Source organism: Cyrtonyx montezumae, unplaced genomic scaffold, assembly GCF_038088225.1.
Source record: "Cyrtonyx montezumae isolate F1298 unplaced genomic scaffold, pur_monq_1.0 scaffold_11, whole genome shotgun sequence".
NCBI classification, from domain to species: Eukaryota; Metazoa; Chordata; class Aves; order Galliformes; family Odontophoridae; genus Cyrtonyx; species Cyrtonyx montezumae.
In genome coordinates, this window is record NW_027071837.1 from 8,573,223 (window position 1) to 8,599,559 (window position 26,337).

General features: G+C 41.4%; 1 protein-coding gene across 1 annotated transcript in view; it reads left to right on the top strand.

The window, feature by feature from the left end:
• Positions 1-20,394, top strand: part of HDX (highly divergent homeobox) — a 40,026-nt gene extending 19,632 nt beyond the window's left edge. The window contains exons 6-11 of the mRNA XM_065729513.1: positions 2,195-2,341; positions 6,584-6,791; positions 9,266-9,345; positions 14,559-14,642; positions 17,399-17,521; positions 18,521-20,394. Coding sequence (XP_065585585.1) covers positions 2,195-2,341; positions 6,584-6,791; positions 9,266-9,345; positions 14,559-14,642; positions 17,399-17,521; positions 18,521-18,646 — 768 coding nt within the window. The 3' untranslated portion in view covers positions 18,647-20,394. The remainder of the gene's footprint in view (positions 1-2,194; positions 2,342-6,583; positions 6,792-9,265; positions 9,346-14,558; positions 14,643-17,398; positions 17,522-18,520) is intronic.
• Positions 20,395-26,337: the final 5,943 nt, after the last annotated feature.

Genomic DNA, 26,337 nt, shown 5'->3' on the forward strand with positions numbered 1-26,337 from the left:
CATGTATTTAGTATGCAAAAGCTGAGCAACCTCTGGAAGAGGGGGAGATTTTGGTAAGATGTTAGGAAGAAATTCTTTACTCAGAGGGCAGTGAGGCCCTGGCACTGCTACCTGGAATGTTGTGGGTTCTGCGTACCTGGCGGTGCTTGGGCTCAGGTTGGATGGGGACCTGGGCATCCTGAGCTGGTGGGGGGCAGCCAGCCCACAGCAGGGGGTTGGGACTGGGTGGGCTTTCAGGTCCCTTCCTACCTCAGCCATTCTGATTCCCTGCAGTCTTCTCACATCTGTGTGTTAATTCAGGTAGTTGCTGTGTAACTTTGGATCCTTTATGGTATCACGTAGAAAAAACTTTTTCATTACAAGAGGTTTTCTTGCCTGGCATTCCTTCAGTAGGAGAAGCATTTCCTTAGATAATGAGAAGTTATGTGTCAAGATGCAGCATAGAATTATTAAGGTTGGAAAAAAACAGTAAGGTCATCTAGTCCAACTGTAGACCCCATCACTCCTGTACCTACTAAACCACATCCCCAGCGTGACCTCGTGCTCCACCACCAGCTGTCCTTACTGCGCATCTTGCTCCAGTTTGGCTGTCAGAACAGATGTGGGGAGCACTGTGGGTTGGATCGGCTCCCAGTGAAGGTCCAGAGGCAGATTTCCTGCAGCTTGTCTCTCCCCTCTACTGAGTGGGGGGAGATTCCATAGCACATCTATAGGGGTGTTCATGAAGCTATGCATGTTAATTCTGACAATCTTTTTTGTTTTCCTGGTAATTGAAGATGCTGTTTGAGTGGTGAATTGTTGTAGCAGGGTTTTCAAGTAACTTTCTGGCAATAACAAGTGATTTTTGTTTTATTTTTTTAATAAATGTACAGTACACTTCAGAAGATAAGGTTGCCCTAGGCTTCCAGCCCATCCCTGAGAGCTGGGAAGGCCAGAGTGACTTATTTCTCCTTTTGTAGTGAGCACTGCTATCACATTCCTTTCTACCTTTCCTTTTCTTGATGCTTGACTGCCTCTCTCCAACCATTCCATGCAGAACGAGGGAATTCATCCAGCCCTTTTCAGAAGTTACAGTCTGCTTTGTCAGCCACTATAGGGATAGATACTGTCAGAGTGGTTTGGGAAAAGACCGTATGCCTTTCTTTAAAGGTGGCTTGTAGGTAGGAAGAGCATAGGGCAGGTCAGGATAAACAGCATCTGCTTAGGAGTGAGTGCGCATGAGGGATTTAGTTCTGTTCAGCAGTGTGCTCTTGAGGTGAAGTTCACTCACTGCACTTTGCTGCTTGTCTTAGTGCAGTCATGAAATGTGCCACATGGATTCCTTGTAGATGAAAGCAGGCTGTGTGCTGGGCTTGGGCTCCAGGCACAGGGTGGCCATGGCTCTGGCACCTGGTTGCTATCCGATGTGACAGCAGCTGGATGGGAACAGCTTCTGGTGTTATGTACTTGGGTGGATGAAATCACAGCCAAATTGAAACTGGAAATGTTAGTTAAAATTCTGGTTGAAAAGCTATTGATAAAACTTTAAAGTCCTGCTAGCAAACTGATGCCCATAAAAGCAGCAGGAAGAAGTAGCAGGAAGTGTAGGCTTTGTTTCTCAGTTTCACTGCTGATTATCAGTAATCTACTATTACCTATTTTGATAAATATGCACAAAGAGTTAGAGAACTTGCAAATAAACAGGAGAAGCAATTTAAACTGAAGCTCACCAAATAAACATTAAAGTATTCCCTTTAGGAACTCAGAATCCTTTGAATTATGCATGTATTGTAGTTTGCAGTAAGATAAAAGAACTTTAGGTGGGGGAGGGTAAAAAACATGAAAAGCCTTAAGGAATAATTTGCATAAATTGGGTGGAGAGAGTAAACAGCACAAGTGGAAAAAGTTATTTTCAGGAAGGCCTTTTAGAGCGAGATAAAACAAATTAAAAAATCAGGTGGAGTTTGGAACAAAGCTAAAGTGCTTTAAACTTGCTTTAGCAGTGCCACTGCCTTTCAAGCAAATCCCAGGGAACACTGTACTGGCCTGGATAAGAAGCTGAACTTAAAAAAAAAAAAAATCTTAAGGGAGTGTTAGAAAAAAAGCCACAGAGATGGTATAGCATACGTCCTGCTGTGTGCAAGACCTCTGGAAATTAATTGAGTAGTATAAGGATTTTTAATCTAACAGTATTCTGTTTCTTTTTATCTTGCAGTTACAGGACCGCACACAATTTAGTGACCGAGACTTAGCTACCCTAAAGAAATACTGGGACAATGGCATGACCAGCCTGGGCTCAGTCTGCAGAGAGAAAATTGAAGCTGTTGCTGCAGAATTAAATGTTGACTGTGAAATAGTACGGGTAAGAAATCCAAAGCCTTCCCCTATCTTGTCGCAGAAGCAAAAATAGGACAGATGAAAGCTTTTAAAAATTTCATGAGGAAGCTTGAAATAGATTTCACATATTACATAATGAATGACCATGTTAGGAAGTGTTCTCTCGTTCTTTCTGTAGTCTATATATAGAAAAAAAGCCCTCAGGTAAGAGTCTTATTGATCAGGAGTAGAAGTAGCACTCCAAACTGTTTGACATTCACTTTAGATTCAAGTGAGGTTTTCACCAAGTCCTGCATGTTTTTAGGGATATCCTAGAAGAATGAGAAATGTTATCATTTATATAGCAATTAAGATACAAAAAAGCCTTTCTAAAGATACCGGGAAAACATTTTGTAATACTTAGTGGAAAAAGAAAACATTCAAAAATAAAATTTATTTTCCAAGGCTGCCTTGAAGCTGGATTGAGATGTGATAGAGGGCAAAGGGTACTATAGAGAATTCTGGGTCCCTTAAATTTGGTAGTCCGTGTCTTTGAGGAAGTATTCCCTTAGGAAGTACGTGCTTAATGCACATAACCTATTTGCTGAGAGTCATCTGCTCCAGAGGTTTGGAAGTTTGGTAAAGCATCTGAGTGTAGTTGCTACTGTATTCACAGTTACCGGATGTGTCATCACCCTAAAAACACACGTGTCTTTTTTCACTCAGTGCTTTCATTCTTCAGAAAACAGGCTGACTGTCTATGCAGTCAGCACAAAAATATGATTAGCTGTCCTTTCCCATCTTAATGGGCATGACAATTTTGACTGCTCCTTTCAGCCTTCGTCTTTTTTTTCTGACTCTCCCTTAAAACCTGATGTTGAAGGAAAAAGAGGATGACAGCAATCAAACTTCTCAAAAGTGTATGAAAAATAAAGTAAAATGCATGACGATTTTTTTATTTAATAGAACATGAAATGATTGTACTTAAAAGACCAAATGCTACCAAACCAGAAGGAGAGATGAGAGCCTTTATTTGAAATTCTTCTCTTGTGAAGATTTCTGTTGGGTTGGTATATCAATATGGTACCAAATTAGTTTCAGTAGTGAACACTGCTCTGGCTGTTTACTTGCCGAGTGAATCTGGATTAAGAAAAAATGAAGTTGCACTTTTTTGGAGGCTTAAAGGAATTATTCTTTTCTCTGTAGAGAGCAAAGCTTCTCCATGTTTTCCAAGCTCTTCCAGTTTACTTTCTGAAAAGTGAAGCTGTTTCCGCTGAAAGCAGTAAAAATGGTCTCCTGGATAACAGGAAGACCAACACCCTTTCTTATTCTCCCTTATTTTGTTCCCTTTTTGGCATACAGAGAATAGCAGTATGAAGTTTTGTGCACATCAGGTCAATTGCACCAGGTTCAGATGAGCTCTATAGTACTCTACAGTGTGTGCATGCACACACAAATGAATGTGCAAACAAAAATTTTTCTTCATGGTAACAATTATTGTTGCCAGTATCATACTAACCTCTGCCTCAGGTTCCTCTATACTGACAGACTTGACAATTATAGTGAGATTTGGGATGATCTTACTTCATGCTGTGCTATTGACAACTTGAGTTAATAGTAATTTTGCAGAGATTTTTTCACAGAAAGGCTGCATAATCCTATCTGAATAACAGCTTTTTGGGGGCGTGGGCATGGTCTAGATCCAGTTTATGACCAAGAGACAAAGTGAAAAAACAACTTGGAATGTTCAGTCTGTTTTTTTTCCATTATGTGGGATTTCTGAAGGTTTCAACCTAGAATCTTTCTAGTGTCTTGACACCTTAACCTCAATCACTGGAGAGATATAATCATGCTTTTTAGGTGACTCCCTGTCAGCCTGTTTACCTACAGGCTTACAGCAAACATACAGCAGCTGCTTCTGTCTAGCCTCTGTCCTCTCTTCCTTATCTCATCCTGGTCACCAAGTGAAGCTGCTGCTGAGTTTGTTTCTGGCTGTTGTAAGTGGGCTTAGTGATTCTGATCATACGTACTTTACAGGAGTTTTTTTGAAGTTTTTAAGGACACACTATTTTAGGGATGTAACTGGAATTACTACTCTCTGCCTACAGGGAAATACTGTTCTGCTCATACTCACATCGTTGCATGACTCCAGAATATTCACATTTAAGCGTAGCATGTGCTCTGTATGGAAGCTTACAAGTTCCTTTTCCCATTTTCATATACTGCAAAAATACAGTCATTGTCTGTGACGTAGTCAATAGTTTGAATGAAAATTTCTGCTATGAAAAGTACATTAAAAGACTGGTCATATCTATCTTGTCTAGGAGCCTTTTCTTTTTATATATATATTTTTTTCTTTCAGAATTTTTTTATGAAAAAAAAATGCAGATTGATTCTTAAACTGTATAGTTGTTAGTACTATTTATTGCCACCCCAAATGCTATATATTGTACAAAAATCTCTAGTTAGCTTTTTTTGTGTGTGTTTTGCTTTTGTCACTGAGAAAAATTAGAGCTGGGAAAGCAAGTAGCATCTAGGAAAAATTATTTGCTAAGACCAATGTTAACCATGCCACCTTCTGTCTACTTAGAGGAGAATCTTAATATGTCTTATTTTATTTTTTCCCGAGACTGGCACAGCATGAAATTATAATAGTTGGGATTGTTGCTCATATTTCTTAATTTTTCTATTTGATAACCAAGGTACTATAAGCATTAAGTTTTTTTACTAATCTTTTTTTGTGCTACATGTTGTAACAGTAGTTAGGAAGAAGAAACAGTACAAATATTTACAAAATAAGGCCATAGTAGCATTGTTTCATGTATCTTTAAAGAAAAAAATCCTGCAACATTATAATGTGTTTGGCAAGCTCTGCTGGAGCTTAGGCATTATGAAGGCATGTGCATTTTCCAGGCCCTGTTAACGTGCTTTCAAAAGTAGCAATTGCACGTGCTTTCTAGAGGTATGTTTGTTCTTTCAGCAGTCCAGAAATTCCAGCACTAACCATGCTTCTAAACCCACTATTGACCATGTTGTACATAGCTAATCATTGCAGTAATCAAGCATGCTCTGTATGATGACAGATTATGCAGCCCAATTCCCATGTTAGCAGCCCTGGGCCAGCATGTAGTCAGGTCCTGGAGTGATGATGGATGTGCTTCCAGCACTGACAGCACTGCTCCTGTCATCTTATAGAGGGTGTGGAAGAGGGGAGGGCCAGGGCAAGAAGACTAGAAGTTATGATTAGGCAAAGAAGCTGATTCCATGCTCTAAGAAGGGTTTTGGGTGCCAATGATAAATTGACACTGATGTAACAAAGTATCTGTGAACAGGAGCTGGTAAGTGGAATTGAAATGGGTGAGAACTGAAAAGCTTGAGTAATGCAAGGAAAGGAAGAGAGTTAAGAGATAAAGAGTTGCTGACAATTCTTACTACATCACACTGAACTCTTTTTTTGAGTCTTTGATAATTTTAGTGTAATTTTTCTTTAGAATTTATCAGAGAAAGGAAGTCAGTGAACAGTTATGAAGTTCCATAATTTCTTTTCCTAAAGGCACGTAATTCAGCTAAAGAGGGGAGAAAGATAATATTGTTTTGAGCTTACTTCACTTACCTTACTTTACAAAGTATCCTCCCGTATCTAAGTGGAGTGATGTAAAGCTACTATCTTGAACATTTTCTTCTGTGCTCTAGGAAATCTTAGAATAGATGGACCATTTGGGTCACTGGATGGTTTCTTCATGTAAGAAGCTGTGAAGCAAGAGAACTTGAATCCAGACCGTATGTTGATTTTTACAGAATAATTTAGAGAGGGATGGACCTTACAAAATCACCTAGTCTTTTTCTTTATTCAGAGCAGAACTGGCTTTGTAGTTAGGTCAGGGCATTGTCCAGTGAAATGTTGAGTTGAATCTCCAACCTACAAGGCTGGAGATTCCAAGACTCCTGTGGCCGAACTATTCCTGTGTTTAACCATCATCAGTGTAAAACATCTGTTTTCTTTTTTCTCGTTCTAGTCAGAACTGTTCTTGCTGTGACTTGCAGCTGTTGTCTCTGTCTCTTTCACTCTGCACTTGGCTTTCCTTTTCCCTTAGACCAGAGACTAAAACTGAACACAGTACTCCAGGAAGCAACCACCTGATGGCCAAATACAGGGGAATAGTCACCTCCCTTGGATTGCTGGCCATGCTCTTTTTCTTTGAGTACAGATGTGCTAATTTCACTTGGTTGTGGGTCTGTTGCTTTTGTTTTAGTTTCTGTTATAATTCATGTTTATTTCTCTTGCAAGACGTGGATTGGGAATCGAAGACGGAAATACCGTTTAATGGGGATTGAGGTCCCACCCCCTAGAGGAGGTCCTGCTGATTTCTCTGATCAATCTGAATTTGTTTCTAAATCAGCACTTAATCCAGGAGAGGAAACTGCTACTGAAGTGGGGGATGATAATGATAGGAATGATGAAGTATCAATCTGCTTATCTGAAGGAAGCTCACAAGGTATTTGAAAATGCAGTTACCTCTGTGCATGTATTTTTAACCTTGTACTGCGTGCATGCTTTGGGCACTCTGTTGTTTGCATTCAAAAATGTCTGAAAGAGCATCTAAAAGCTGCAAGTTTTCTGTACTGACAGTACTGTTTGCTCTCTTTCTTTTACCTCTCTCTGTGAATGCTGTCGATGTTTTTTATCACAAAGCTTGCAGAAACTTTTTGTCATAAGATTCTTTTTCTGCCACATTCTTCAGAAGTTAATTAACAAGTTCACAGTTTGCTGGTGCAGCCGAGGGATGGACAGTACCAGTGGATCAGTCTCCTTTCCCCAGGAAGCTGAGTTTTTTTTTTTACAAGTGCTTTCTGGTAACTTACCAGCTCTACTCAGCCAACTTGAACACCGATTCCTTTTAGGGTTGCGTCAACAATCCTTGGCTAAACAGGCACTGATGCATGTGAAGCTGCTAGCTTTGAGGTGACCAGAACTATGCAGTTGTTGTTTCCGCAATAAACTCAAAATGATAAGTTCAGAAAATAAATCAGCTCGAACTCTGTCTTGAACTAAAGGATCTTCAGTATGTGTCAGAGTGCAGCAGAACTTGTGTCATTAAGCTGTCTCAGGTGTGTGTATGTGCTTTGACAGGCCAATACCAATCTGCAGGAAAGATCCAAGTCAGTAGGGTGCGTGTTTGTGCACACTGAATTCCATGCTCTGGAGTGATAAGTGTCTTGAACTTATTTCCCTGTTGCTGCACCTCACAGAGCCATCTGACCACATGGGACAAACCTCTGCCTTTCCCTCATGCACACTCATGAACGGCCACTCTACTCCTTTCACCAGCTTTGCAACCTTGACTAATTGCTCCCAGTGCTTCCGATTAGGAGAAATCAATAAAACCTTTGCTGTCTGAGCTGATCAAGTGCACGCTGTTTCTGCTTAATGTGCCAGACTTGATCTTGTCATTTTGTCTGAACAATTTAGAGGAAGGGACTAGAAAAATGGAGAACTGCTGGAATGAGTTTGAGATAGTAGGTTATGACAAAGCTATAGAGAGAATAAGATGATAAAGAAATGGGTCAAATGACTGAAAGCCAAGTGAGATGTGGAATCAGAGTCCTTGGTTTGCCTGAGGTGTGAAAGGCACTGATATAGTCAGATCAGTTTGAAAGAAAGTGGTGATGGGGGAAGAATCTGAGTTTCCTGCAGCTTAAAGTGAAAGTCTCGTATTGAACGAGACTTTCTTACGACACAGTGTGGGACAGTGAGTAGGTGAGTATAGTCTAAGTGTAAGGAAGTATCAGGAATGTCTTCCATTCAAACACAGGCATTGTTTCTGTTGACTTCTATGGTTCAAACCAGTTGGTTGTAGTGCCACAGCTCAGTTTACTAAGAACTTCCTGGAAATACACTGATCCTCGTGTATGCTGTTCAGCCACAGATGTGATTGTTAATTAGGACTGAGAGTTATATTAAAACAACAAAATAAACAAAAAAAAACCCACAACTCTTAAAGAAAGGATATTTTAATTTGCCTAATTAAAGTGAAAGTATTGGCATTAGCTTTTAAGAAGTACTGTGGAAATATGAAAAAAAGGAAAAGAAAGGGAAAAAAAAAAAGGCTGTACTCTCCACAGTGAAGCATTCAGATACTCACAGTGCCTTGCCTTTTTTAAAGTGACATTACTGAATCCATAGTTGGTGTAAATGAATGCTGTGTGGAGGCCATTATACTGTGCCAGTTTACACTAGCTGAGAATGAATAGTTAAAGAATTGGAGCGCTGCAGGGAATTGGATTCACTGGTGGAACAAGGGAAGTGGAGGCTGCATGCTACAGAGTGAGGAGAGCTCGGGGCTGCTGGGGTCCCTGTGAGCAGCACAAGGTGGTGGTTGCTCCCTACCTTGAGCTTTTTCCCATTTTGAGCCACTTGCTTTTGTTTGAGCAGAAATTTTCCCCTGGCATGCAGCCAGTGGCAGATTATTTCAAATTGTTTCAAATCAAAGTGTTCAGTTTAGAGAAATTTGCTGATTAAAATGTTATTCAAAACAATAACCATCTCTCTATGGCCTGGCCTAAATATTAACCTTTCCCTGCAAGAGCTGGTAGTCATTTACATCACATTGTTAAATCCTGTTACTGCTCCACGTGCTTAGAAGAGATGTACCTTGTCCCAGTGCTGCCCCTCTCAGCACTTTTGAATATTCCAACCTGACCCTAAAACTAGGAATGTTATTGTACATGGCAAGAGATAACTGATATTTTTTCTGTCTTTCCAACTATCAATTAGAATGACTTTGGCCTGGGACACTTGTGGTACAATGTCTTGTTTAATGAGACTCAGAGTATTATTTTTTGTTTAGCTTCTGATAATGATGTTCATTTTTTGTTTCTAGTAGATGTGACATATTTAGTTGTAGGGACAACTTATATTCCTTAAGCATAAAAGTTGAATGAAATCTGAAAAGCTCCTTTATTTTTGCAGAAGAAACAAATGAAGCTCTTCAAAATGAAGAAATTCATCACAAAGATGATGACCGGCATCCAGTCTCTGCTGATAATGTGGTATGTACACTTCTTTTCCACTGATATGAATTCCTTAATGTCTAATGTTCAAGTTGCTGTTCAACGCTGTTTTTCACGAGGTAAGAACGTCAATTGAGTTCTGGGAGTGTCTTTTCATGTTCTTGGAGTGCTGAAAGAAGCTGTCCTAAAAGTATCTGAACTTTTATGCACATTCAGTAGAAACTGAGTACTAGAGATTTTTCCATACTGTAACAGTCCAGTGTTCTTTTCCTGTAGTGCAAAGTGCAGTGCTTGGGTAGTGCTCTGTTAGTACCTAGTATATTAAAACTGTAAGAGTTAAAAATAAAATTCGAAGGTGGATTTCTGTAGCTTTAAGGAAGTCAGGCATTGTTAGTGTTCCCTCTTCATACCTAGCCCTGAATCTGACATCAGCCCAGGTTGGTATGTGCTATACATTCCCTTAATCTCCATAGGGTGTTATTTAAATGATTCTTGTTCTCTCACTTGAATTCACTTTAAGTCAAACACAGTTGTTCTTGCTGTTCTAAATTGACTGCAGTGAGACGAGGAAGGAAAGGCAAAGGGGGAGGAGTTGTGACAAATCATGCAGTATGTCCCTTAGTTTAGCCTTTCTTCTGTGAGAAGGCGAGTGAGGAGGAAGAAGAGAGAAGACCCCAAGTGGTAGAGTGATTTTTATTTTTTAGTCTAAAAGGTTATGTGGAGAATGAACCAGGTCACAGTTACAGCCATTGCAGCCAGAGGCGTGAGGCATCTCTGGGCACGTTTCTGATGATGTTACAGTGCTGCAGGTAGACTTGGAGTTGTGACGAGCCACTCCGTAGGTCAGCAAGTGATGGGACGCTATCATTTTGTTCATAAGCACAACTTTTAACTGCTCTGAGACAGAAAATAAAAAGGGGATGAGTGCTGGACTACTGAAACGTGTTGTGGTGGGCAGTACACTGCAGAGCGTCTAGAACAATTAACATTATAGCACTCATCAGGAAAGCACACTTCTAAAATAACATACACTTCCAAACTAATTAAATTAATCATAGATCCAGTGAGCCTTAGAGATGGCACTGAGGGGGAAAAATTGTTTTGGAAAATATTTAAGAATTTAAAAATTCTCCCTCTCTACCTCAGAGTGAGCAGGAGGCTTTAGGAACAAAAACACCATCCACAGAAGGACACGTCCCATGGGACGCACCCATGAATTGGCACCAGGGGCTTGCCAGGGACATGGGTAATGTGTTCTCATCCATGTTGAATGAGAAACAGGAGGGATCAGAGGCAAAGTCATTGTGTCAGGTGAAGGGCTGCCTCTTGAATCTACCTGCTATTCCAGGTTAGCTTTGGTGGTGGTGAAAATTGCACCCTCCATCTGGGAACAGTTTTCCAGGGAGGGCTCTGTGTTAGATGTTGGTTAGATGTGTAATGCAACTTCAGCTTTTACAGGAAATGAAGTTTTACCTATGCCATCGTATTTATTCCAATTTATCTGGTGTTGAAATGTCCATTTTGCCCAGTCATGCATGCGGGAAAGACATCCTCTCTGTAGCAAAACCCTTACTTCTCCAGTGTAAAGCCAAATGGAAGGTAGTGAAAAAGTGAGAGTGGCATTTCTGCTTCAGTATGGATGCCCTCGTGCTGAAAGTCAAGCGTCTCCTGCTCTGCAGATAATGGACTTGCTTCATTTCTGCAGCGTCCAGGTGCGGGCTCCCCCTGGAAAGAGCGCAGGGGATGGCAGCAGGCGTGGGGGGCTGTGGCCCTGCAGGTTGGAGTGCCCCAACCCCCAGAGTCGGGGATTGGCAGTTGGGGCAGCAGTTGGGCAGCAGTTGGGGCAGCAGTTGGGGCAGCAGTTGGGGTTCCACCGTTGCTAGGCAGCACTGTGCCACAGTGTGTTGGCACAGTGCAGAGCAGCTCATTCTCTGACCTGCACATATGTAGAGAGTGTGAGGAGCCCCTCAGGTGGCACTGCCATGGCCCACCTGCAGCAGGCAGAATGCTTCGTGGAGGATGGAGCAGCAGGTGCTGCCCAGGGACCTCTCTGCCCCGAGGTCGCCCATCCTAGCAGGGCTGCACTCAGGCTCCATGGTGGCCCTGACAACGCCCGGCTGAAGGAGCTGAGGGAAATGCTTCTGCAGAGCAGCAGCCTCAGCTGTGCCATGCGGGCTGGTGCCGTGCAGACGGCAGCCAGTGGCCCCGACCTGCTCGCAGGGCACCAGGAGGACAGCTCCAAGGTGCCGTTCATCGCCCTGCACCGTGAGTGGCTGCTGGCCCTGGCTGGGGGTGACAGTAAGACCATCTTGGGGCTGCTGGAGCAGGACCCCAGCCTGCTGAGCACCGCAGACCCCATAACAGGATTCACCGCCCTCCACTGGCTGGCCAAGCACGGCCAGCAGAAGACCTTCGCCGAGGTCATCTCCAGTGCTCGTGAGAAGGGCTGTGCCGTGAATGTGAACATCAGCACGACGAAGGGTGGACTCACCCCTCTGATCCTGGCTGCACAGCAGGGCCACACATCACTTGTGGAACTGCTTGTGAGGGAGTACGAGGCAGACACCAGCTGCAGGGATCAGAGCGGGCGCAGGGCATGGCAGTACCTGTGGGCAGGCGCCTCCAGGGAGCTGAAGGAGCTGGCAGGAGCCTGCGGGGAGAACTCGGCCCAGCCTGGCACTCATGGCACCAGCGTTGAAGGAGGAGCCCCGCGCCCCTGGAGACAGCTGTCTGTGCCCCGGTTCATCAGGAGACTGTTGTCCTTCTCCCAGAGACACTGAAGTTTCCCCTGCCCCTGAATTGGCTTTTCCTTTGGACTGTTGTTGTTTTATTGCATAGTAGTTGTTTCTCGTTAGAATAAAAGTTAGAGTTTCCCGTTTATCAGTGCCCAGAGCTTCCTTTCAAGGCACTCCCAATCCCTCTGGCAATCTCTCAGTCCTCTTCCCTAAGGACCCCTGTCCATGGGAAGGGGGAGCCTGAGCTGCTCAGCCTCACGGGGAGCGAGGGAAGAGGATGCCCCGTGGTGCAGTGTGCGGTGGCTCCTGCTGGGACCAGGATCCAGGGGCAGCTCCCAAAATTTGACTTGCTGCTCAAAACCATGGAAAACTGATGGAAGCCCATGAGATTTCCTCTGCTTGATAAACCCCCCTACAGCATCATGACCCTCAGCGTAGTGCTGATCCCACCCACCACTGTGCCTTGTGCGGTTTGTGTACATACAGAGGGGCAGTTCACAATGAGAACATTTGTTTTCATGTTAATCACACAAACGCTGTGATGAGTAATGAACAGGAGATTCTCTTTCTTCAACGGACGTATCTGCATGGTGAAGAGTACATTTTATTTCTTTTTTATTTCTTTTGTTTGCATATGATTAGCTTTTGGTTAAAAGAAATCCCAGGGCTGTGTGTTCTGTGTCTTCCCTGCACCGACACGGCTCCTTTTTCCTTTCTGTTTACTGTAGCAGCCTGCTGTGACCTTAGATATAATCACTCAGGCTGATGTGTTTGCCATGGAGATGCAGAAGATAAAATGACAAAGGTAAAAGGTGATGTCCGAGAGCCATCGTTCTCCTCCTAAACTCCAGCATTATATATGTTGATAAGGGGAATGGAGGGGAGGAAATGATGACTGTTTTTTGTTTTTTGTTTTTTTATGCTCTATTCCAATAGCACTGTAACAGTTCTTAAAACGTGTGCTCTTGCATTTGCACTTGGACTTCGCAGAACACTTTTCCTATTTGAAATTTGAATCCATTCTTTTCTCATGTTAGAGTGTATTAGAAAGAGCGTGTGAATATTTGACATTTATTTAGAAATGTTCTTCTCAAGCTGAGTCTAACCCCAGAAATTTGTAGATCAGTGCTGCTCAGAGTATGATACAGCAGCAGATCTTTGTGACATTAAGCCTTTAAAGTGCTCTCACTTTAGCTGGGTTTTCAGGCACTGAAGGACAGAGAATACGGTTTCCCCTCCCTCCCTGTGACGCCTGCTTGTCGTGTAGTGAGAGTGGTGTCCACTCCTTAGGGATATCTCACTGGGATTACGAGGAAGTTTCTGATGGCTGATCTGCGGGAGGAGGGAAGGAGGCACACACACGTGCTGTAGTGAAGAAACCTTCTCTAACATAGCAGCCCAAGAACCAGCCTTTAGGGTCTGTTGTGTCATGTGAGTCCCTGCCTACACTGTATTACATGCATACTAAATAGTGGTGCAATACCACTTTAATCTATTGTTTTCAGTCTCTGTTATCCACTTTCAACTGACAGAAGAGTGAAGAACAGTAAAACCGAAACAGCCAAAACATCCTCTTATTTCCCAACCACTGCTTCTCCTCTCAAAAGTAGAGAGAAATTTCTGGTTTTATCTGAGCACTTATCCTTCTGAATTCTTAGCTCAAAGTGCTAGTCTCTTATTGTTCTTGTCTGTATTCAAATTCATTACAATTGTTTGAGATCTAATTTAGATGGGAATTTAAGGATGTGTAAATTCTGTATTTTCTCCTCTAGAAATAACATTTTATGTTGATTTTTCTCATGTAAGAAAGCTTTCTGTTGGGAAGAAAAATACACTGCACATAGGTTAGTATAGTTAAAATTTGTGATACAATTATATGATGTTTCTGAGTCTTAAGCAGCATTTAAAGGTGGCCTTAAATATTTAACTTTAGTTGTCTTATAATCTCAATATAAAAAAACTCCAAGAATTGTTATGAATTAAAGGGAAAATGTCCATGTGTATGGAATTAGAACTCCCCACTTATGCATTTTAGGGCATTTGACTTGCACTATGACCAAAGTAGGCCAAGAGACCTCCTCAGTTCCTTAGGCAAGAAGTAGGTCAGTTAGGACTTGCTTGTCACTTGCTGTAATGTCTTTTTTGCTCTAGAGGAATAAACTGTGATAGTCTTTGCTCTCTAGGAAGTCTTCAATGAGCTGCTTATGGAATAAAATGCAGGCTCTTGTGGGCCGTAATGAGATATGATTTGTGATTTAATGCCATAAGCATGGTGACATGTAAACAGCCTGAGTCACCATGGCAGCAGCTCTTGAGCACGGCTTCAGTTGGGTTTCCTCCTGGATCCTGTGGCTGAGGAGCATGATTGTCATCTAATGGGTGCTCCACACTTCCAAATTGTTCCTGAGGAAGCACCAGCTCCTCCTACCCTCACCCTGTCGTGTCACTCTGAGATAGGGTTGTTTATGTGATGTATCCATTTGGATATTTGGAATGAACCATTTACTTCTGTTTCAGAAAATTGAAATTATTGATGATGAAGAAAGTGATATGATAAGTAATTCTGAAGTGGATCAAATGAGTTCTCTTTTGGATTACAAGGTGAGTAATTGAGACTGTGAAATGTTATGCAGGATAGTCCTTCACAGAACATTCTGCCAGGTCTGTCTGAAGGAATTCAGCAAGGCAGGTGGGAGCCTGGAACTCCTACTCGTACCAGGAAGTCACAGTGCCACACATCATCCCTTGGTCACATCTCCACATCCCACTTAAAGGAAGTTTACCTGTATTTCAGTGCAGAGGGAAGCAGGAAACATTAATTTCTACAGAGGAGCTATGTTACTCCAGCTGTAGCCATCTGCAGCTCCCACCACGTGTCCCAAAACAAATTTATGTAGTATCTAAAACAAAACTTCATTGTTATGTGCCAGAATTGTTCTTTGGAGTGCTACAGAGCGATTTAAAATGCAGCATGATGCTGCCAGCTCTGGGAAGGGACCTAACAGCTGAACTCTTTAATAAAATGGAGGAACTGAGAAATAAATCATCCTAACAATGTAGTGCAGAACTTGTCTGTGAGCGGTAGTTGCGGGTTGGAGGAAAGTCACTTTGGTATCTGACAGCTGCTGTCTTCTCCCAAATGGCAAAGGTTATATTTGTTACAGCTCTCACACGAGTTGCCACAGCTCTTTATCATGTATTGAGCGCATTTTTATGTAAGTAGCTAATTTTTTTAGTTAGAAACAGGTATGCTCGTCTAATGATAATCAGTTACCAAAATAATGAATAGATCATCTATTCGGAACAAAAACTACTCCCTCAAGCAGTGTTTTCCTGGTAAGGGCAGTACAGAATGAATATGGATAAGGAATGACCTTTTCATAATGTCACCTGTCACCAAACTGAAAGGCTTGTTGTGACAGCGTGCCCTACAGAGTCTTGTTTGTTGCTTTGTTGTTTGACAATAGTGATTAGTCTTTGTGGCTATGTATTTTGTGCATAAATCTGAATTCCATCTTTGGCTGGCCAAAATCCACTGCTTCATAAGCATCTTGTAAGTTTCCATCTAAAAGAAACACATTAAGCTGATTTTCTTATGTAAGCCCCCAAATTGAAGTTTGCTTATGTAACTATTTGCTGCCATCAAATCCAGCCAGAAAGGATTCTATATACACTACAGCCAACCCAATTAGTCATGTGGCTGCCTAATAAGGCTGGTATTTTTTTGGTTTTGTTTTGTTTTTTAATTCTCTCGTTCATTTTCAAAAGGGAATATTCTGCTACAGTATCCGGCCTTCTGCCCAAAAACTCTAATTGTGTTGGAACAAGAGACCTGTATACAATGGCTTCATACTAGAATCTCAAATCTAGATCACCATACACATTTGCAATTACTTCTTAAGGCATTCACTGCAGGTTCTTCCCTCTTCCCCTCTGCTCTTTCTTGCAGTTATGTACTCCTTAGCAGGGTTTTAGGCTCTCAGGTAGGCTAGACTGCGGATTACAGGTGAGGCCTTGTGCAGCACTGTATGAAGTGTGTGAGAATGCAATTTTACCGTGGAATGAACTACTTTAACTTCAGCTTAGAGTTTACTCAAAGTTGTCTGTTTTAAATTGCTATCTTCCATTTTCTTGTCCCTGGTATCCCCTGGTAAACACAGCACTTGCCATGAAGCGTCTGTGAACCTACATGCTTACTCTGTGTGTATCATGTATAACCATAATCATATACAGTAATATTTTAATGGGTATTTTTATTGTTGTTACTGTGCATTTGGTGCCACTATGCAGATATCTTTTGCAAAAACATACAGTGACTTTGATTCTTAAAAGTGAACTGCAGGTTTAGGTTACATGATCTTTCCAAAGGTTAATAACTAGAGAAAATTAATTTTAGCTTCACAATGATCTAGATTTTGTTTTGGGCCTCACATGGCAATCGGTTGGTAAGTTTAAGAGAGAAGAGCTACTTGGAACAAACTGAAGTATGTATCAATCTGAATTTTTAATCGGGATGTTGGTTATTTCTGTATTAAGTAAGTGATTTGCAAGTACAATGACATAAACTTATACAAAGGCTGGAAAAACCTTCGAGCTCTGATGGTTCCATGACTCTACAAAATGTCTCTTTATTCACTGTATGCAGATGAATAATATTTCTCCATTCTCACAAATACGTTCTGATTTATTCAGTAACCTGACAGATCCCGTGGAGGTTGGTAAGCTGCTGCTCCATGACACATGGCAAATTTTACTGTCCTAAGGATGCGGTGTTTTAATTTTGGTAACTTTGAGGAATGCTCAAGTTAGTTTCCCTGGCCTTTGTCTCAGACCTCCTGGTATAACAACAGAACTGAGTTGTTGCTCCATGTCATGGGTCAGCCTGCCTTTTCAAGATCATCTCTTCTGGGAAGAGACCTACCTAGGCTCCATGTTTATTTTAAAATGGAATGAGAGATCATCCTTGTTTTATAAGAAGTGCTTCCTTTAAGAAGTTTATGCATTTTGACTCAAATCATTAATTCTTTATGATAGCAATTGTGAAATGCCTTGTCTGCATGAAATGTGATTGGCCATTCCAGTCCTCTTTTGGGGGTTAATGAGAAAGGAGACGGTACATGTTCGTAGGTTTGGGGTGCTGCTCCTGGTGGTCCATCAGGAACCCCTGTTTCTATCCAATGTGTACATCCTATGTTCAAGAATTCTACAATTGTAGACTTTTTTTACTTAGTACTGGTTTGGGCAGGAATCATGACGTTGTTTTACTTAGTTTCACAAAAAAAAGTTTTAAGTACTAGTATGTATTAAAGTGATGCAGTATTTATTACTTGCAAAACTTTATGCAATTTTCCCCTCAGAATGAAGAAGTCAGATTCATTGAAAATGAGTTGGAGAATCACAAACAGAAGTATTTTGAACTGCAGACGTTTACACGGAGTTTGATACTTGCTATTAAATCAGATGATAAGGAACAGCAGCAGGTGAGTGTCAAAGTACACAACTCATAATGGGTATTTGTCATATTGTGTTCTGTCATTTCTTTATTTTTATTCTGTAGGGCCCAGAAGCTCAAATGATGATCAGGGACAGCACTGTGCAGAACATCTTGCAGACCAAGAAAAGTTGAACGTTAAATAAAAGATCTCACAATTTAGATGAGCAGTGACATTAAAAAGTGTTACTGTTTGCAAAGGGCAGGCAGTGCAGCAGCCTGCACTGAGCAAGTTGGATGTGTCTTTTGTGAGTTCCAAGGTGGATATAGGAAAAAAAGCCAGGCTTCAGTTTTACCACACTGCATAATGCATAACATTTCCTTGAGTACTTTGTCAGAACGTGTCTTGTATCTGGGTTTTTTTTTGGACAGAATTTGTTGTCTTTTTTTTCCTTTCACCTTTAGAGTTTGTAGTCCTTCAGGTGTAAAAATAGGAACTATAACTTGCAAGAAAAAAACTTAGAAGACTTTTACTTCCAAAATAAATTTTGGCTTCTAGATGTTTTATAAAACCATGTGAGCTCAATGTTAAGGAAAGGGAACTTGAAATGTTTAAATAATGTAACTGTAGCAGTCCTGCATGCAGTATCTGCTTCTATCTTCTGCATATCCTCTGTGTAGCACAAGTGTAGATACAGTAAAGCTTTTGCATGTTCACAGTGACTGAATAAAATAAATGGATGTAGATTATTTGATCTTATCCAGTCTGGGGAAAATGTTTTGAGTTGTCTCCAGAATAACTGAAAGACGTATGGGACTGTTGGTCTAAGTTGCATCACCTTGGTCAATGTTTTCCTTCTCAGTATCTATCAGTACTGATCTGTGGGGGTTTTGTTTGTTTTCAGTCCATCCAATATGAACACTGACAAAAAGCTCATTGAAGTTTTTTGTTTTATTGTGTTTTTTTAACTATATGTTTAAATCACATTAAATTGCTGATATAAAAGATAAACCTAATGCTGCATTGTAATACTTCTTTTAATTACAGGCACTTCTCTCAGACTTACCTCCTGAATTAGAAGAAATGGATTTCAATCACACATCCCCAGAGCCTGATGATACCTCATTCAGCTTGTCGTCTTTATCGGAGAAAAATGCCTCAGACAGTTTGTGATTTTACTTCTTTTTTTTTTAATTATTTCTAATTGACAGAAAGAAACCCCACATAGTGTGTAGGTTTCAAGAGAACAGCATTTTGCTATACAGCATTCTTCAACCCAAAAAGGAGAGCCCAAGGTGAAGTAGACCTCCCTGAAGAATGACTATAGTACTTAATGGCTGCAGTTTGCAATGTCAGAATTTTTGAGTGTTGTTTTTGCTAAATGAAAGAACCGTGTGAGGAAATGTTTCACTTTTAGCAGTTTGGCCTTGATTAGGATAACTTCTGACTTTCCACAGTAACGCTTGCTCTGTAGCAAAAACTTTCTGAGCAGGGATCCAAGAGTGGAAAACAAATGTCCTGTTACACAAACAGCTAATTTTTCAGAGTTGCTTGCTCACTATTCCTGGTTTTAATTTTTTCCTCATTTTGACTCAGGTAGGTGGACTAAAAATTGAGAATCCAAATAGAATAATGAGCTTCTTTGAGTTGTGCTTGAACTCCTTGCAAATCTGAAATTGTTTTCCATCACATGACTTCAGATAGTTTAACCTTAACATTTTGTGACCAAAACAGTAGAAAACACTTGGAAAGGTGAATGGAGTAATTGGAATCATCACTAAACTGTTGATATACAGTGTCAGTCTGTAGTGATCCACCAATGAGATCACGTGGGAAACCTGGCAGCTGCACAGTGTGGCTCTTCTGATACTCTCACAACAGCAATTGGGATTAGACAGGTTTGCACTGCTATTCGGGGTGTTAGGATTCTATGAATGTAGTTACCTTTTTTTATTTGTTGAGGTCTAGTGCTGAAGTTCTGTTCATTGTTTTAAGTACCATGAATATACTCTTCAACAAACCTTACTCCCTTTTATCAAGATGCTCTCTTAAATCTGTTATGCCCTCAAAGGCATTTAAGTGTTTGGAATTGACCATCACAGACTTTCTACATGTGACCTGGTTTTGAAGTAGCCTTGTCTGACAAATTTTTTGGCCACGTCACAGTTGCCATTTTTAAACTGTGAGCTTGATTGCAGGCCGTGGCTGAAATGAGTTTCTGCTTTCCCAGCTGTTGGTCAATTGAATCCCTTTCCTCATCGGAATAAATGGATGTGCAGACACATTCAGTTGAATTTAGTAGGGTTTGTAGGTGTGTGCCCATGTTATTAATGATCGGTATCTTCTAATCTGAATATTCCTCAACAAGCATTTCTGAAACCTATCTTCAGAGTTTGTTAGAAAGCCCGACTTTCGATTTTACTCCAAGTAAGAATATAGTCTGGTGAGTCCCTGTTCATGCAGTGCAGTAAGTAATCCCATTAATTTCAGTGTAGGCAATAGGTGTGGGCCAGAGAATTCAGGAGTGGTGGCAGGTAGGGGATGACCCAAAACGGTTTTTTTTCTTTAACACTGAGATTAACTCACTAATGATTTCAGATTTTCTGTCTAGTCCTCCCTAATCACTCCTGCAGGTTTTGTAATCTTAGGATTTCTGCTGAGCTCTGTTCTTCCATTTTTTCCCCTCGTTTCTGTGTTGTACTTGGGCATGGAGGGGTTTAACAATATTGCTAAGTGCCAGTTGCATAAAGGTTTATAAAAAAGGTTTCACAGTTCTGAAATTCTGACTGCTATACAGTTCAGTTAGTATTTAGTACTCAGAAAACCTCATACAGAGTAACTCTACAGAAGGAAGCTGTTAGGCCTGCATTTGAGTGAAGGTATTAGCTCAGTAATAGTGTCCTGAGAGACAGAGAGAGAGAGAGAGAAGGCACTCTGTTAAGTGTGTAAGTGGAGCACTGCTCACACACTCACTGCCTGTGCTGAGGTACTGCACCCTGCCTGGTAGGTGCATGCTGATATCCCTACTCAAAGGAGGAGCATCACTTCACATGCCTGCTGAAATGAGCGCCCATTTAAAAGTCATTAAGGTTTGTGATCAAAGATCACAGTACAAGCCTTCAAACGTGAAAAGGAGCCCAACTGTAATTCTGCTCACTCTGGAAAAAGTCTTTTATAAAGGGTTTTCTATACTGAGTTAACAATGCTCTCTGTTACTACTCTCTCTAGATAGGAAATTTGTGCCACTGACAATGAAACCTCTGTGAGCTTCGCTGAAATTAAAAAGAATGACTCTGATTTACCACTATTTGGACCCTACTTTCCTGCTGCTTTTGCTTGAATTCCCAATACAAAGGGCAGGATAGACTTGATTTCACTCAGTTAAATTATCTACTTTAATACAAGAAAATTTTCATTGATAATAACTTGTATTTGCTCTGTCCTGCTTATATTTGATGTGCCAAACAAATTACAAATTGAAGGAATTACTTTAGAATGAGCTGCTGTCAGGTTCAAGCACTTAGGCCTAAGTCCCTTCACTACAGGGAGTGGAACTCCTCTTTAAAAGCACAGCTACAACTCCAGCTGCAGTCAGCACCCACACCACACCTCTGGGCACGTGCTTCTTTGGTCCTTCTCTTCCTGTACAGTGACAAGCCAAAACAGAGGAAAGTAGTCCTGTTTCCATACCCTGAAGCATTTGACAGTATTACAGCAATTCAGAAAGGTGTGTGAATTATTTTCCTGTGTAACAGAATAGGATAACACTGTACAGCAGTTTGTTGTTTGTTTGGTTTTTTCATTATCAGAGTTTATTTCCTGTCACAGGTAAAGCAAAAATCTTGATGCTATATAACCATTGCTGGTTTTGTTTTACTACTGCAGCAACAGGAGTTTAGCAGTACGGTGGCTGTAAAGCTCCATGCTGGCTTAGGAGGTTCTGTAACAGAAAACATACCAATCTGTGACAATTACAGAAAATACATATGTAAACCTTGCAGACCAGACTAGCATCCCATTTGCTTTAAGGCTTTCTGATTTGGGTTTTTTTTCTTTGCCTGCGCTCCTGACAGACAACTTAATTTTCTACGCAGATGCTCTATTCAAATTATGTCCAAATCCAGATATCCTGCATCTACCTGGGCCTTAGAACAGAGTGAGGGAGTTTGACGTTGTTGCCATCCATTTTCTTGGCCAACTTTGTCTTAGCAGTTGTGCAGACAAGCATCAAATCCTAGTACGGGGTCACAGGATACTCATTTCTTCCCTGAAGGTGCTTTAGAAGATGGAAAATGATAGGTGATAGCTGTCTGGGCCCAGGACTTGCTTAGCATTTTGATTTGTGTTTACCTCCTCTGATCAGAGGATGACCACAGAACACACATTTGTATAGACTGTACACGATACAGAAAGCTAATGTTGTGTTGTGTCATGATGGAAGAAACAAGCCTTGCTTTGCCATCTCGCTGATGCGGATCTGTAACTTGAATAATGACAACAGCAGGCATGCCGCGTATTGGTGCTCTCATCGCCTTTCTGCTAAGGCTCTCATTTGCTTTGTCCATGGAAGATGACTTTGCAGGCATTCTTTATTCCTAGTGCATCTGTAGGAATATCAGTGATGAAGTGTGTCTTTCTGAGGAAACTGAAGTGGAAGAAGGTAATTCAGAACAGACACTTCAAGACAGAAACGAGACGCTCTTCCCTCCTTAGGGAGCACTGAAATTCTTTGATGCTAGCAAGCTTGCTTATACTTCAGAAAGCTGTTTCCTGAAGCTATGCCTCTTTTCATTTCCCTGCAGATAATGTTTCTGTCAAGTCTATAGGCCTAGCAGGAGTGAGTAGTAGTAAATATTCTAATAGATAAATTTTGGCAGATTTAAAAATACATGAACAGATGTACTATACAAGTGTCAATTTTCTCGAGTATTTAGTTCTTGAAGCAGCACTGCACTTTAATCTTTCCAAGTATTTCTTTTTTGCCAAGGCAATAAAATGTCTGAAAACGACAAACAGGTCATGGGCTTCACAGTCCTCTGAGTAAAAGAAAAGGAATGTATTAACATACAGCTTCATCTTCTAATCTTGGGAAGCAGCTCATCAGGTCTCCTCCCCAAAGAGGCAGCAATAGCTACTGTTGTCCATACAGAGTTGAAATGATAGGACAAATCAACCGTATCATGAGCATCTTTACTGTGGCAATTACAGCCCGGAATTCATCAGCCATCTGAGGGGGGTCCCCATTGCACTGCCCTGTTAGTGACGTTCCAGGTGGCAATGCACAGCACTAACTTGTCCAGAGCTACTGTAGTTGTAGCTGACTGTTGCTCTCAGGATAGTGATAGAAGACAAAAATAATATGCATAAATGGAATAGCACACAGATCTCTGAACCATGAAGAATTAGCAGTTTGGAATGTTGCAACCAAAAGCTTGATTTACTACCTCCAGTCCTGCTGCCCAGATCCTTAGGATCAGCTGGGAATTGCGAGGCTGCGTTACGCATCGGAGGGACTGGCAGCTGCCTGACGGTCAGCCTTCGTTTCAGGACTCTGCCTTTTCTGCCCCACAGCATCCTAACACTTAGTGAGTGCATCAGCTGTCAGATGCCTGGTCAAAGAGGAGACGGTTATTAAGAAAAGCTGTTTTATGGTGTTTGATTTATGAACCAATTAATATTTTAGCACCTTGGCCAACTGTTAGAAGTTATGAGCAAAACCAAGCAAGCAGTACCACCACGTGCTTGTGGTGGTAGAGCAGGGCTCTGCTCTTGACTAAGGAGTGTTTGTCTCCGTGAGGTGGTGGCTGACACTGCAGTCAGAAGGTAACAGATGTGGAAGGGGCAGAATCAGAACCTCGGGCTTGTGCTGGTGGGTGTTGTTTTTAGACAGAAAAGCATTCATTTTCAATAAAAGATGCTTAAGAATGTCTCTGTAAGGAAAATGCTTTCAGGTCAGTGCTTTGGTTATGGTGAACGTTTTACTGTATTACTGAATGAAGGAAAACTTTTCCAGTTCTGTATTTCATTTTACACACGCTACCTCTGAAACGTAACACCACCCTTAAAACCACACAGAAAATGTGAATTAAAAAATAAAATAAAAAAGCTTTTATAGGCAATAAATTATTTCCAACACACATTCTCCAACTTTGTGCCTGTTTTTTAGTTGTGCGAAACATTCAGTTTGGTTTTTGTTCTGGTGCTACTTTATGTACTTGTCTCAAGCTACGGACAGGGAAATAATAAAGATGTGATCTTTGAGGAAAAAAAAGATCAGCATATGTTAATGTAGTTAAGTATTTCTATTGAAGCTCCAGGATGGTACGGTGAATTTTCGATGCTGTTCAATTTTTGGTACAGCTGTTGGAAGAAGTGAATATATGAAATGCTGTGGTACTGAATGTCTGATGTGACGTTTCTTAATGCAACACAGATTAATTGATCAGAGGGATCAGTCAGATAGTGTCAGCAGCGCGATGGAAGAGGATAGGATTGTACTTTCTCTGTCCCCCGCAGTCCGTGGCTGTGGAGAAGGCCGTAGGGGTTGTCCAAGTGAATAAACTGAGACACTGTACAGCTCGGACAACAAGAGCTTCTGCATTAGCTCAGATTTTGTGAAGTGCAGTGTATGACATCATTGGAGAATCAGCTGAACTGTGCTCGCCAAAAATATTGCTCTGGGAATGATTCCATCTCTGTGATTTCAAGGATTTCTGGGAGCATGCGCGAATCCGGAATTGTGATGGGCACAGATGTAACCGACGCGGTAACAGTGGCACCTGCAGAGGAAGCTGCACCTCAAACAGTAACATCACTCACGTGAGAGCACGTGACTCAGGCTCATCTGTGTAGGATTTACTGGACGGATGACACCGCTCTGTGCTTCTGTACAAACATAGGTTACAGTTCAACTGCAAAACTGCTGATCTGGGGGATTGGAAATCAGCTGAAGTGTCCCCAGCAACGATACCTGTAAGTGGTCTTGGCATAGAGACAAACTGCTGTGTTTATGAAGAGGTAACCAATCTTCTGCTGTGTTAATTTGTTTTAATTTCGCAAAACATTGATTGGATCTTTTCTTCTGCAAGTTTTAACAGCATTCTGTATCTTATCTATTTTCATTAGCCAACAAAGAATAATCTTAAAACAAGGGTGATTGCTTTCTGGGCCAGTCTGCCCAGGCCTGGAACCCGTGTGGATGGATGGGTCTGTGTGACGTGGCACTCTTCATTCTGCATCTGTTATTTGTGTCAGTATGTGTAGCAAAATGCCTACTGTAAGTCATGACCTGATGTACCTCCAGCTGTAGTCCAGGACGTCTGATCTTGGCTGATTTGAGAGATGAATGCCTCGTGAAATACTCCATGAATTTATATTGTTTTTTTCTTGTTGTTCTGTATATATAAGGGTATTTATAATTCTGTAATAACAAAAATGCTCATTTCCTTCTTTAGAATCCTGCTCAGCTATTTTTATATACAATGTTGGTCTTTGCCTTAATTTTCTGGTGAGAAGTCGTGCCATAGCTATTTTAACTTATCCTCCAATAGTTTACGGAATTGGCTTTGAAATGTCTTCGGTTAATTGTTTTTTCCTAAAGTTGTTCTAAATTGTCTCCTCCAAATGTACGAGGTTTCTTTCTTAACTTTCGTTACGTTTTGGAAGCCGCCATGGGATGCATGCCTCGGTCACAGCCAGCTTTATCTCCGTAGCTTATTGTTTAGGGTTAGAAATCCTTTTCCTGAAAAAGAAAGACAAAAGCGATGCCTGCACAAACGTATCTGGAGTGCCCAGACGGTCGCAGCAAAGGGCTATTTAGCGCTGGTAACTTTGCCTACTAGACTCAAGGATATTTTTCTACGTCTGTCAAGTTTGGGCCTATGGCGAAATGAAATAAAGGTGAACTGAGTCCTTTTCCTACACGACGTTCTCTGTTTCTGTGTTCGTCATCTTAACAGTAGCACTGCGGTTCCTGGCACCTCCCCTCGCTCAGTAACGCCTTGCACCCGCAGCCCGTGTTGTGGCAGTGAGGAGGGACGAGTTAGGGCCCAAATGGCACCAACTGATGATTTTGCAGTTCTGTGGTAAGATTCTGATTGTGGGTATCAGCTGTGTACGCAGTCGCTCTCCTGAGGTTCCTGTTGGTTTTTGTCAGAGCACTTCTCCAGCTGTGTGATCACTGCATCAGCAGCGGTGGGAGCTTACTGAACTAAGAACCGCTGTCCCGTTGCCAGCTTAGGCCTGAGTAATGCTTGTGACACAGAGCTGCAAGCCCAACAGCAACGTTAGCGATGACCAAGACTAGGGGGGAGATTCTCTTTCCTCTATGGGCGTATCTGCATGGTGAAGAGTACATTTTATTTCTTTTTTATTTCTTTTGTTTGCATATGATCAGCTTTTGGTTAAAAGAAATCCCAGGGCTGTGTGTTCTGTGTCTTCCCTGCACAGACACAGCTCCTTTTTCCTTTCTGTTTACTGTAGCAGCCTGCTGTGACCTTAGATATAATCACTCAGGCTGATGTGTTTGCCATGGAGATGCAGAAGATAAAATGACAAAGGTAAAAGGTGATGTCCGAGAGCCATCGTTCTCCTCCTAAACTCCAGCATTATGTATTTTGATAAGGGGAAAGGAGGGGAGGAAATGATGACTGTTTTTTGTTTTTTGTTTTCTTATGCTCTATTCCAATAGCACTTTAACAATTCTTAAAACGTGTGCTCTTGCATTTGCACTTGGACTTCGCAGAACACTTTTCCTATTTGAAATTTGAATCCATTCTTTACTCATGTTAGAGTGTATTAGAAAGAGCGTGTGAATATTTGACATTTATTTAGAAATGTTCTTCTCAAGCTGAGTCTAACCCCAG